A 12,581-nucleotide genomic window follows, 5' to 3' on the forward strand; every position below is an offset into this window, starting at 1 on the left:
AATGTTTTATTGAAGTGAACAAAAACTGTACTTAGTATGTAAAAATAACAATAGTATAGAGTAACAGTTGTAATACATAAGAAAGTAAATTATGTACATATACTTGGTATTTGGTTTGCTCTTTCAGTGATGCCAACTATAACTAACATACTCCGACTCAAACCAAATTATCTTCAAACAAAAAAAAATAATATTCATTTAACATTTGAATCCACATTATTAATTACATATGAGAATAACAAACTCTAATTACATAGGTATTTAACAGAACCTTATGTTGAGCAATTTACAAAAACGTTTATGTTTCTCTTTTGGAAGAGATTTCGTGAAAATATCAGCTACATTTTCTGCAGTCGAGATATATTGAATGTCAATTTCTCTGTTGTTGAATTTCTCTCGTATATAGTGGAACTTGATATCCATATGTTTGCTTCTTTTGTGGACTATTGGATTCTTCACTGCAAATTGCGCACCTTGGTTGTCCGAGAAAAATTTAGTAGCAGAATTTACATATGAAAGGAAGCCAATTTCCTTTAATAGACTCCTTAAGAAGGCAACTTCCTTGGATCCCTGGCACATGGCTACATATTCTGCTTCCATTGAACTCAATGATACTACCGTTTGTTTCTTTGACTCCCACGCTACCGGACTACCAGCACAGAAGACTGCATAGCCGCTATATGATTTTCGATCCGTAGCATCGGACCCCCAATCGGCATCTGTGAAACAAACTAAACAATCATTATTGGAAATATAGGGCAATATACCTTTCGTTTTGCTTTTTAGAAAACGAAGTACATGCTTTGCTGCTACAAAATGCTCATTGTGGGGATGTGAATTGAATTGAGACAATTTTGAAACAGTGTGAGCGATATCAGGTCTAGATATCATGGCTAAGTAAGTCAATGATCCAATGAGACTCTGATATGTCTGTGTGTCGAAAAATTCACTGCAGTTTTTATTTTCGCACTTAATCAAGACTGTTCCACATGTCAACGGAGTTGATGACGATTTACAATCGAACATACCCCATTCTTTCAATAGATCCTCTGTAAAACGAGATTGATGAAGCTGAATATTTCCGCATGGAGAGTCTCTCGAAATTTCCATGCCTAAAAAATACTGGATTGGGCCTCGATCTATGGCTTCCACATTTGCATTGAGATCGGATACTATGCCTTCTATCAGCTTTTCTGAAGAGCATGCTACCAACATGTCATCAACGTATAATACTATAACGGCGATGTTATCAGCTTTTATACGATGATATACGCAACCATCGGTGAAACTTCTTTCAAACCCAATGCTCCGTAAAATGTCGTCGATTTTACGATTCCATTCCCGCCCTGCTTGTTTTAGTCCGTACAACGCTTTTTTGAGCTTACATACTTTGTGTGGATTAGCTTTATCTACAAACATCTCCGGCTGCCGCATAAAAACTTCTTCTTCTAGTTCCCCGTTGAGATACGCTGCCACAATATCAATGTGGTTGACGAATAATTTATGCTGCGCTGATAACGCCAAAATTAGCCTGATTGTAGAGTACCGTGCTACTGGTGAGTAAGTATTACTATAGTCAACTTTGTATTTTTGGGCACAGCCTTGGGCAACTAAACGCGCTTTGTGTTTCTCCACAGTTCCATCAGCGTGCCGTTTTGTACTGAACACCCACTTGCTCCCAATAATATTCTTCGATTCAGGTATATTTACCAACTCCCACGTATTGTTTTTTTTTAAAGAATCATATTCCAACTTCATCGCGTCTTTCCAAAACTGAGAACAGCCATCTGACATTGCTTCTGCCACAGTTTTCGGATCACGTGCACAAGTTGTTACCTGACTTAACAACTCTAGTGACTGTTCACTCGCATACTTTTTTCGCGGCCTTCCGACTTTTCCCTCTCTCATAAGTTTTGGACGCCCTCTCTTGCGTTTAACATTAGCTGTTGGAACATAAGCTTCTTCTTCATAACTTGAAACTGAATCTGCATCACTTCCCACTATACTTGGCTCAGAATTAGCTTGTTTGCTTGTGTTAGTATATGCACCCGAGCTGGTATCACCTGCTTTAACGTTAAAACTTACGAACTCTTCACCAGTTTCACCAGCTACATTGTGATATGAAAATGATTTTTCAAAAAAAATAACGTCGCGAGAAATAGTTATAGATTTATCAATTTTATTGTATAATCTATACGCCTTTGAATGCTCTGAATAACCGACAAATGAACATTTTTTACCCTTTGGAAGAAATTTCGATTTACCCGGTTTTTTGTCTAAATACACGACATCGCACCCAAAAACTTTCAAGTGTAAAACATTTGGCTTTTTATTGAACCAGCATTCGTATGGAGTTTTCTTTAGCAGCTTTGTAGGAGATCTGTTGCGCAAGTACGTAGCTGTATTGACAGCTTCTGTCCACAGACACTGCGGCAATTTTGATTCAGCTAGCATACATCTAGCCATCTCCACTAAAGTCCTATTAGCCCGCTCTGCAATTCCGTTTTGCTGTGGCGTATAACTGGTTGTAAGTTGATGATTGATACCTTTTTCTTTTAAAAAACTTTCAAATTCGCCACTCAAATATTCGCGCCCATTGTCGCTGCGGATATTCTTCACTTTTTGCCCGGTTCGGTTTTCTGATCGCGTTACAAAATCTTTAAAAGCACGCAGCGCTTCTGACTTATTTTTTAAGAAATAGGTAGAAATGTACCTAGAAAAATCGTCAATAAACGTTATAAAGTACCTTGAACCGCTCTGGGACGATATACGCATCGGTCCACAAATGTCGGAGTGAATAAGTTCTAAGCAATTTTTAGTGTAAATAGTTTTATTAGTTTTGAATTGATTAACCTTTATTTTACACTCCGCACATATAACACAGGAAATTTCGTTACTAAAATTCAATTTCATACCGCGCACAATATTTTGTTTTGATAATGTTGCCAAATCATGAAAGTTTAAATGACCAAATCGTGAGTGCCAACGTTTATTCTCTTCAAGTTAAATTACTGTTAATACACGTTCTTGCCTTTTTTTCATATTAACACAAAATATACCAGCAATTAATTTAGCTTCAAAACAATCTTTACCGTAGCTATCTACCACACGCGCTGTATTTTTACCAAATGTCACACAATGTCCATAACTAATTATTTTGCTGACCGACAAAATATTAGAATGTAAGTCCGGCACAAAAAGTACATTACGCAGAGTGATCTCCGTATTTCCCGATTGTAGAAATACATCACCTACGCCTTGAGCATTTACACTTTCACCCGATGCCAATAGTACGGATTGTGTGCTCTTTTCTAATTTATTAAATAATTCCCCGTTACAACACAAGTGAGAAGAAGCACCACTGTCTAAAATCCACACGTTTTTGTTTGTGCTAAATTTTATTCCAAATACACTCATTACTTTTGCTTGTGCAGATCTACTGTTGCATTCTGACCTAATATGACCGCGCCGCCCACATGCATAGCATTGAATGTTTCTCTTTCGAATTTCATTGTTTCTGCCGTTGTAACTACCGCTCGTACTGCTGCTGATGCTTAAGTTGTTGCCGCTGTCACCGGTGTAGTTTGACCTTCCAGCGTTCTCGCTTCTCTTTTTTTCTATTTTCGCTGCAAACACTTTTTCAGCTCCACTGCTGTCTACCCGACTTCCTCGACGCTGCTCCTCTTCCAATATTTTCACCTTGAGTTGACCTAATGAAGGTAAATCATCGCGACTTTCAATAGCAACAACAAAGCTCTCCAAATCGTCTGGCAAACTGCACAACAACAAAACACATAGCAGATCCTCTGGTACAGCAATGTCCATTTCTTTCAGACTTTCCGCGATGCTACAAAAATTATTAATTTGAACTGCCATTTTTTCGTCATTTTTAATTTGGAATCGAAACAGACTTTTAAATAAATTAACTTTTCTTGATGGTGTTTTTGCATGATATATTTCTTTCAACTTAATCCATGCTTCTGCAGCATGTACGCAATTTTTCACATGAATGAGTTCCGACGGTTTCAAACACAACGTAATAGTTGCCAGCGCTTTTTGATCGTTTGCCAACCACTTAATCTTAACTTCTCCAGATGTATCCTCTGGTACAGGTGACATGACTGTTTCCCAATAATCCATGGTAATTAAGAGGCTTTTCATTTGCATAGCCCAGCTCTCATAATTTTCACCATTTAATTTTTCAATATTTAAAACCGATCCGCTCATTTTTATTTTCAATAAAACAATTACATAAAAAATACACGATATTAATTATATCGACCGATTTTTTTCTGACTGAAGCGACTATATCGAAACACGTGTTGGGTCTGGGCCCATAACCTTTGTTAGAATATTTAATTCAAAGACGTCCGTTCGATACAAAATGTTTTATTGAAGTGAACAAAAACTGTACTTAGTATGTAAAAATAACAATAGTATAGAGTAACAGTTGTAATACATAAGAAAGTAAATTATGTACATATACTTGGTATTTGGTTTGCTCTTTCAGTGATGCCAACTATAACTAACAAATTTTTTGAATATATATATTTTTTTTCCAAAAATAAACCAAAAAACATTTTTTTAATACAAATACTTTAAAAATAAAACATTGTGATATTGTACATTAAAATTAATTCTTTTATTTTTTCCGCTGCTGAAAGGACTTTAGTTAGGAAAACTATGAACACCCCGGTGTTGGACCGACCAGAGTTATTTTTTTTAAGCGCGACCGAAGGCCGCCAGTACAGAAAGAAGTTTGACGCGATTGAATTATGAACACCCCGGTGTTGGACCGACCAGAGTTATTTTTTTTAAGCGCGACCGAAGGCCGCCAGTGCGGCGCAAAAAAAATTGTGACTGTTTCATTTCTTCAGTATTTTTTTTCAAATGTTTAACTCGCTGAACTGGTAATTACATTAAATTTATCTGAATTCTGAAGAATTTTGCCGCTACAACAAGAACAACAACTAAGTGACTTGAAAAATATGTGCAAAGTGCGTTAAATATATTTGTAAATATATACATAATTTATACAAAAAAATTCAATTTCCGCTTATGGATTTGTAATATTCGCGTAAAAATAAGACGATTTAAAAAAAAATCATTTTTGAGGCCTCCTTAGTTGGGGGACCTAAACTATACATTTACCATATTTATTAACAAAGGCATTTGCAATCAACCACTAATAGTTCAAAAATTCAGCAATATATACACATAATTTTTTTTACTATTATATTTACTAACACTTCCTTTAATTCCAATACACACATTTATTTTATATTAATTAGTGCAAAAATAACTTTAATGTAATATTTAACTTTTTTCCATTCCTTTTATTCACACAATTGCTTACCTGTTGATATCTGCCGTTTAAGCTGAAAAATATTTTGGTTTGAGTTTGACTTGTTGTTTTTTTTTTTGCTTATTTTGCTAGGTTTATTGTAATCACCATAGATTTTTTGCTTTTCAACTTGATGCGCTGCCGCAGTTTACGCTGGGCTTCAACACCTGCTACACTAAAAACAATTGGAGTTGGAGCTGTTCAGAAAGAGAGGCACACACACACCCGCTTTGAAATCAACGAAGATCATGCAAATTTTATGCTACATAGACAAGAAAAATAAGTCAGGTATCAATCTCAAAAGCTGAATTTGAGAACCTGTGCACTTAAAACGCTATCCAGCTGGTATATTTTTGTTAAAGCAACAATTTTGTGAAAAATATAGCAATGTAAGTACATATACACGTTTTTAAAATAAGAATTTCGCTAGGTTAAGCGACGTTGCCTTACGCAAAACACGCACACTTTTTTAAAATACTTTATTTATCTATTTTAATTTATTGCTCACTTCACTTCATTAATTTAATTTGTTTAAGACATTTCGCGAATAAAAAGACAATTTTATTTTGAAAACAGCGCGCAGCATTATGTTTAAAGTTGCGCGGACAAATACAAGTGATAAATACAATAGGAATATGAAGAAGGAAAACCGACAACACCGAGTTGAACGAGTGTCAAATGAAAACAAACAAAAACCTATTGACATGTTGGTGGTTAATGGTTACTCGGTAATATTACTTGATGCAACTCTGTGAGTTTAGCAACATGTAGCCGAGCTGCCATCATGCCAGCTAGATAAATTCTTATTAGTGAATGAAAACTATTTGTGGATCTAAATTTAATTTATACAAACTTTAGTTAACCAAAGTTTAAATAAAATGGTTTTGTTGTGTTAAGTTGCCATACGCAAAACAATCTATCTTTTAACTTACTCTTTCCATGGCCGTTCCGACGACGGTCGGTTCTACGTAAGAGAAACGGAACCTGATTTGGAGCTAACTCGGCAAAATTCCTTGATACTACTTTGGTAATATTCGCCACCGGAAAAATAACACCCCACCCTAAATCTCGAAACATTTCCTTGTTACTTGGGACCATATCCACTCATACATATTGCCATAATTGTTCCATTTATATCAGAAAGTACGTTATTTTTTTTGCATATTGTTTGTGTCAGTTGAACTTTATAATCGAGTAATCATATGTAATTGTACATATACATATATTTAATAGTTTATTAATACATTGCGCTTAAAAGTTTGTAAACAGAGACAAAAAATATTTTTTTTTTCAAAATACAGTAAGTATAAAAAAATAACAAACGAATGCCAGAATTTCTTTACAAATTAAAAGAAAATATACATAAACGTAAACAGGTTTAGTTGAAAAAATGTCCTAGAAAAATTGGGTATTAAAAATTAATTAAAACGACATATCTGTATTTCACTACTAAAAAATTATTGTGTTCCAAAATATTCCACCTATAAGTATAAAGTAGTTATCTTACTATTTAATCACTATCATAATCATTTTTGTTGCCCACAGTAAGAGGACGTCGCGACTCATCCTCCGAGCCGTATACAACCTCCTCATCCGAATCGTTAATCATCGAAAATGCGGGATTATCCTTAGTTACAGAAATTTCTAAAAAAATCAATGTTTTAAATCTTCAAATCTTCTGGTTTTTCTAGCACATACCTTGTGAAAAGCGTCCATTCGGGGAATACACATAAGCCATGGTGTATAGGTAAAAATTCAACAGCCCGTAAAAGCACATGAACTGCGCCGAACTATGGTAGGTGGTAGTAAGTGTAGCCACAAAATTATCTTCCAATATACCGAAGCCAAAGCGACATGTTGTTACCATTATGGTAATGGAGATAACAAATATCATTAAAAGCGTTAAGAATTTCAGGCGCATATCTGGAGATAATTTTTTAAATTAAACTTTTCTACTTTTAATGTTATTGCAACTGTATGTTTCAAGAGCGCTTACCAAAATAAGGCATTGACCTGAGCTCAGTATAGGCGCGTAATACTAATAAGGCCAAATACAGTATATACATACAGCCAGCTATGAAAAAGAACAACTTGAAGCCCTATAAGGAGACGAGAATTATTGGCATGTTCATAGGCATTTATGTAGAAATAAAAATGTTCGTACTGTCGTCACTCACATTATAATTTCGAGTGTCCACAAAGTGGCTATAGGTGGGATCGCGAAGCTCGTTGCATTTCTCCCAAGTGGCCAATACTATAGCGCACAGCCAAATTGGTAGTATAACGATTATTTTTGGTAAGTAGAATCGTATGAAACGTCTTTCATTCTGCCGCAAGCCATGATATATACAAAGCCAGAACATGAGTAGAGAACACAGGAATGTGGCTTGGAGGATTGCATCCAACATGCCAGGGAACCACGAATTCATTAGGAAAATTAATGGGAAGAAGGGATCTGTAAGAAGAAAGTGATAATTTAAACATGCATATTTTTGTTTTCTCTTAATACTCACTGTCATACAACAAGAGAAGCGGCAAGAGTATCGACATCCATTTCTGTTCGATAGACCAATCGTAGATGGGATATTTGCGGAGTGTGTGAGCGTACCAGCACTATGAAAATATTCGAATTATTTACTGCTAACATATTAAAATACCTATTTCTATATTTACTTACAATTACAATGAATGTAAATAATAGAAAGATAAAGCGGAACCATATCTCGATTTGTGTAAACTCGGGACTATAAGTTTTGAACTGTAAAAGTGTAAATACAGATAGAAAAACATGAATTTAAAAAAAAATTAACAATATTAAAAAATTACTGTAATAAACTCTCTAAGTATTATAGACCAATCTCAGTAAAACTTACATAAAATGTTATGCTGCGTATGTTATACTTCTGGTGGAAGGAGTCCAGTCCATAGAAGCGCACAGTGATTATATAATGTGCATATTCAAGAAAACCCAAATGCAGTATCGTGAATTCTTCACAATCGTTCCGCACGCAGGACAAGTGTCGAGTACGATTGCGAACCGAATCGGCGCGGAGTATGCTCAAAGGCTTGTGTTGTTCTGTAATACCATCTATGGCTACGCTCACCTGGAAACTCTTATCGTATTTTTCGTCTGAAAAAAAATGCATAAATAAACACGTAAATATACTTGTGCGCAACCCTTTACCATATCTCATTACTACTCACCATCATTGTTGTCCGTTACCAATTTGGCAATCAGCCACAGTTGCTGGGAGTATGTAGTCATTAGTGGTGATTTCATTGCAAACGGCCCTGTCGCCAATACCGTTTTACTATTAGCCAACGATGTGTTCGCCAATATATTTTTGGCGGTGATTTCCGATGTACTAGTAATGGGTGGTCCGGTGAGCCCAATTACAATGGCCAAACCGAAACAGATGAGAAACCCCAGAAAGACCATGACGAATTCGCGTTTTTGCATCGAATAAAGACGCATATGCACTGAACGTTCACATCGGTCATGATGGTAGGCCGGTGCAATATATCTATTGAACTCACTGAATAGATCGCTAAATTGTGAGAGGGAATTCTTGAGTCGTAAAAGTAAACCACCCGAGGGCAAGTGGTATGAGTAGCCCAGACCCGTAGTGTCTGTGGGTGGTTTGGACATTGTGACAGCACTTACAGAGTGACGATGGTGCTTTTGGTATAGCGATTTCTATCTAGAGCGGAAGTGATAGTATTCTAAGATATTTTTGGTTATGAGGAAGGGCGGTGATGGTAATGGATAAGGTGTTATTGTTGGTGCTGTCGTCAGTTTTAACTGTGGTGGATGTGTTTATCTTGATTCTAGCTGAAGGGAACTGGAGTTTAGTGCGCTTTTATACTGTTATCTAACGTGAGGAGTCTTGAGGGAATGAAATGCTTTTGTAATGGGAATAAGTATACAGTGAAAATAATTATTTATTTGTAATTATCTCTGTGTTTACTTCATTTTCACTTTCACATCACAACTATTGCTGAACGGCCATGAACTACAATAAAAATACGCTGTCACTACATTTTTCAATATATCACTTAACGGTCGGAAATGAAAAAACTTTGTATGCACTTCAACAAAAATATGTTCTTTACTTATTTTCGAATAGCAATAAGTATTTGAGTTTTGATTTTGAATATATTTCTATTATTTGGTATGGAAAGGTTCGCGGCTGTTAAAATCGATTATTTTCACTTCGCAGACAAAACACATATGGCGTATCAATTTCTTATTTAATAAAGCAGCTATAGGGGTGGTGTCAGTTGTTTAACTACATACAAAGTACCAAGTGTTTGACAGTAGTTTGGGCTCCAGTGCGCATGTCCCGCTGTTATCAGTAATTTTGTTTAGATTATTGGCGCATGGTCCTGCCGTAGAAGGTGGAATTGTTTGTAAACAATTGTAAAAAATGTGTAAACAAATTATGAAAGTGAGTGGTTCGAGATGATGCTAAATATGAGTGAACTTCTGAAATGAGCAAAATATTGAGACTCATACATATGTTTCTTATTTATATATGAGTGAAATTATTGAGCTAAAGTCCTGAGAACGCTTTTTTTCTTAAACGTATAGTTTCTGCCTTAAAAAAATATATTTATTACGAAAATATTGGAGCTTTTTTCAACGTTTTTTTTTTTTTACTGAACTAATTAGATTTTAAGTTAAATTGTCTACATTTGTCATTAAATAAATATTCATATAGTAATGATAGTTATTTCTTTTATATTTTTATTTCTATTATGCAATATAAAACTATTACAACTGTGTGAGTTGTGCAGTATTTAACATTTATCGCTATGCAATGTTCTTCATCTAATCCCAGTATTTGATTAGGCCATCCCAACCGGCTGTTACCACTTTGCTTGCTTCGTGCGGATGCCACATTGCGCTTATACACACACCTTCATGCGCCTGCCATTTCTTATACATTTTCGTTGTTTTCCAGTCCCATATATAACATTTACCGTCTCCATCTCCGCTAACTAAATAACTCATATCAGGCGAAAAGTCTAGCTGACAAGCATAACCTGAAACCATATGTCCACTGAACGTCTTTTTACGATTCATTTTAAAACGATTTAATGCGGAGAATATCACGATTTTATTATCTAAAGACTGGCACGCCAACCATTTGCCATTTGGCGCAAGCGTCACAGCCGGCATGGAATGCATTGTGGGATCGGCTATGTATTTCATATCGACTGGTATGTCCCATTCCCAAATACGCATCGATTTGTCATCAGAGGTAGTAACAAAACGTCGATTTTCATCGACAAATGTAATTGTGTTCACTGCACCTAAATGGCGATCATATTCCTGAACAATATCTCCGCTGCGTGTGTCCCACTGTAGATAAAAAATAGACTTTAGTATATATTGCTTTGTGATGTGAAAAAAAACTTACGCAAATAATTTTTTTGTCAGATGTGCCTGCAACAAAGAGATGTTGCTTATTGTTGTCCGGATGGAATTTAACGCAGAAAGGCATTTTGCGTGCCGTGAAACGTGATATAACCTCACCAGTTTCCGCATCCCACATTTTTATATAACGATCATAGGAAGCGGAGAGAAATTTCGTGCCTTTGTTGTTCCACGCGACGTCCTTGACCGCCTGTCTATGGCCAGAGAATGTACGAATGCAGCGTCGCTCGCCGAACACTTCCCACAGCTTCACGCGACAATCCATTGAGCCCGAAAGCAGTAAGTGCGCGGTTTGAGGGAACCATCGGATTGACGAAATACCTTTTGTATGGCCAGTCCAAGTGTGTATGTGTGATTTTGGTAAGAAACATTTGTTAGGTGCGGACGTTGAACGCAAGTTAATACCCAAGTCATGTGGTGCGTGTAGATACGAACGTCCTTGATAATCGTAGGCATCTTTGACTGTAAATAAAGCGTTTAGATATTGAATCTTTAAAAACTAAAATATGATATTTTAGATACTTACTATGAAGAACAGATTTTTCCTCTAATGGTTTATCTTCAACAATGCGATTACGTCTATGCCTTTTAGCAAGAATCTCTTCCAGTTCTGCCTTTTCTTGGTCATTTGGACGCGCTACGGATTGTTCATCTTGATATTTACCCCAAGGACCAACGAAACCTTCAATATCTTCTGGATTGTCATTTTTATCTTGTTTACGTTTCTTTTTCGGCTTCGGTGATTCAAACACAGTTTTTCCATCATCATCATACGCAGTTTGTAAATCACCAACAAATGCTTGACCGTCTGCAACTTCGTCGACGGAAGGATCCAATGCATACCCATAAGTGTGGAATGTGCGTCGCTGATTTTCAAATTCAAACGCATTAATATGCGCCTTTTCCACATACCCAGAAAGAGTGTTGCGCGGCGCTCGCATTTGTTGTGTTAAGTTTGGATTTTCTGGACCTTTGACAGGTGCATACAGTTCCTCAAATTTCGGATTATATATCACTTCTTTCACAGTAGGATCAATTGTGCGCGATACATCAACGGCGTTCATCGGCACAACTGCAGGAGCTGCGCAAACGGCTAGCGATTTGGCAATCGACAGTGCTGGGTCGACAGGCTTCAAATGTGCGACAGCATCAGTATTTCCTGCTTCAGATGTCACTTTGTTGTTGGCTTCATCAGCTTCAGAATCACTTTCCGACGAACTGCCATAATTTTGTATACCCAACATACTGTTTGTTTTAATATATATTATAAACGAATATTAATACTTTTCAGCAAAATGCGCCACAAAAAAAACCTTACAAATGAATTGTCAGCTGTTTACAACCAATATGTATATACTTTAACTGACATTTCTACAGTGTTGCAAAAATTTGTGTTATGAAGCGGGAATAGAACACAGTGTTGCAAAGTAACTTGCAATTATTTCTTAAGTTTATTATTATTAATAATTTTTTAATGTATTATTTAAATAAGTAAATCATATTTATTAAAATATTATATATTATAAATAAGACATTTGTTTAATATTACTCAACAAAATTCTTTCAAATTCGTAAAAAATTTTGTTCTGTCTCGTTTTCGTAACAGCATTTCTGTCAGTCTGTCAAAGAACTGCGCGGAAAAGGATACAACATTTTTAAAATTTTTTCAAATAATAATTTTTTTTAGTGATCATAGGCTGTTTTTGATTGTTGTTAGAACTTGCAACGTTAAAGTGTACTTTATTTATTGTGAAAAATTATTGATTGCTGTAAGTTTTCTCTGCATTAATGCCTGCA

The 12,581-nt window shown here is 35.8% G+C and overlaps 2 protein-coding genes and 1 long non-coding RNA gene across 7 annotated transcripts; 1 reads left to right on the forward strand and 2 right to left on the reverse strand.

The window, feature by feature from the left end:
* The first annotated feature begins 4,537 nt into the window (after positions 1–4,537).
* Positions 4,538–7,268, forward strand: LOC138855747 (uncharacterized). Its single transcript, XR_011394822.1, has 2 exons — positions 4,538–6,644; positions 6,890–7,268. It is a non-coding gene; the product is annotated as an uncharacterized lncRNA (long non-coding RNA).
* On the reverse strand, positions 6,782–9,685 carry LOC106622338 (transmembrane protein 181). 5 transcript variants are annotated; one of them, XM_036368170.2, is made up of 9 exons: positions 9,313–9,685; positions 8,549–9,041; positions 8,218–8,474; positions 8,022–8,102; positions 7,858–7,957; positions 7,522–7,799; positions 7,341–7,443; positions 7,043–7,267; positions 6,782–6,988 (listed from the first exon to the last, which is right to left on the reverse strand). In XM_036368170.2, the coding sequence occupies exons 2-9, from the start codon at positions 8,991–8,993 to the stop codon at positions 6,855–6,857; spliced, it is 1,623 nt and encodes a 540-aa protein (XP_036224063.2). In that variant the 5' UTR covers positions 8,994–9,041; positions 9,313–9,685; the 3' UTR covers positions 6,782–6,854. The 5 variants fall into 5 exon arrangements, with proteins under 5 accessions (XP_036224063.2, XP_036224062.2, XP_036224065.2 ...); XM_036368169.2 differs by having other exon boundaries at positions 8,549–9,045; positions 9,313–9,684; XM_036368172.2 differs by having other exon boundaries at positions 8,549–8,880; positions 9,313–9,675.
* A 380-nt stretch (positions 9,686–10,065) lies between these two features.
* LOC106622337 (pre-mRNA-processing factor 17) lies at positions 10,066–12,133 on the reverse strand. The gene is made up of 3 exons (XM_014241481.3): positions 11,311–12,133; positions 10,768–11,246; positions 10,066–10,709 (listed from the first exon to the last, which is right to left on the reverse strand). Exons 1-3 carry the CDS (start codon positions 12,026–12,028, stop codon positions 10,176–10,178), a joined length of 1,731 nt encoding a protein of 576 aa, XP_014096956.1. The 5' UTR covers positions 12,029–12,133; the 3' UTR covers positions 10,066–10,175.
* Positions 12,134–12,581: the final 448 nt, after the last annotated feature.

Source organism: Bactrocera oleae, chromosome 2 (assembly GCF_042242935.1).
Source record: "Bactrocera oleae isolate idBacOlea1 chromosome 2, idBacOlea1, whole genome shotgun sequence".
NCBI classification, from domain to species: Eukaryota; Metazoa; Arthropoda; class Insecta; order Diptera; family Tephritidae; genus Bactrocera; species Bactrocera oleae.

Bases quoted from the DNA above. Each gene is read 5' to 3' on its own strand.
- LOC106622338 (XM_036368170.2), bottom strand. From the start codon at position 8,993: ATGTCCAAACCACCCACAGACACTACGGGTCTGGGCTACTCATACCAC. The intron at 8,103-8,217 runs GTAAGTTTTACT...ACACTTTTACAG, and splicing joins TACGCAGCATAACATTTTAT to TTCAAAACTTATAGTCCCGA. The intron at 7,444-7,521 runs GTGAGTGACGAC...GTCTCCTTATAG, and splicing joins TGGACACTCGAAATTATAAT to GGCTTCAAGTTGTTCTTTTT.
- LOC106622337 (XM_014241481.3), bottom strand. From the start codon at position 12,028: ATGTTGGGTATACAAAATTATGGCAGTTCGTCGGAAAGTGATTCTGAA. The intron at 11,247-11,310 runs GTAAGTATCTAA...CTTTATTTACAG, and splicing joins GGAAAAATCTGTTCTTCATA to TCAAAGATGCCTACGATTAT. The intron at 10,710-10,767 runs GTAAGTTTTTTT...TTTTATCTACAG, and splicing joins CTGACAAAAAAATTATTTGC to TGGGACACACGCAGCGGAGA.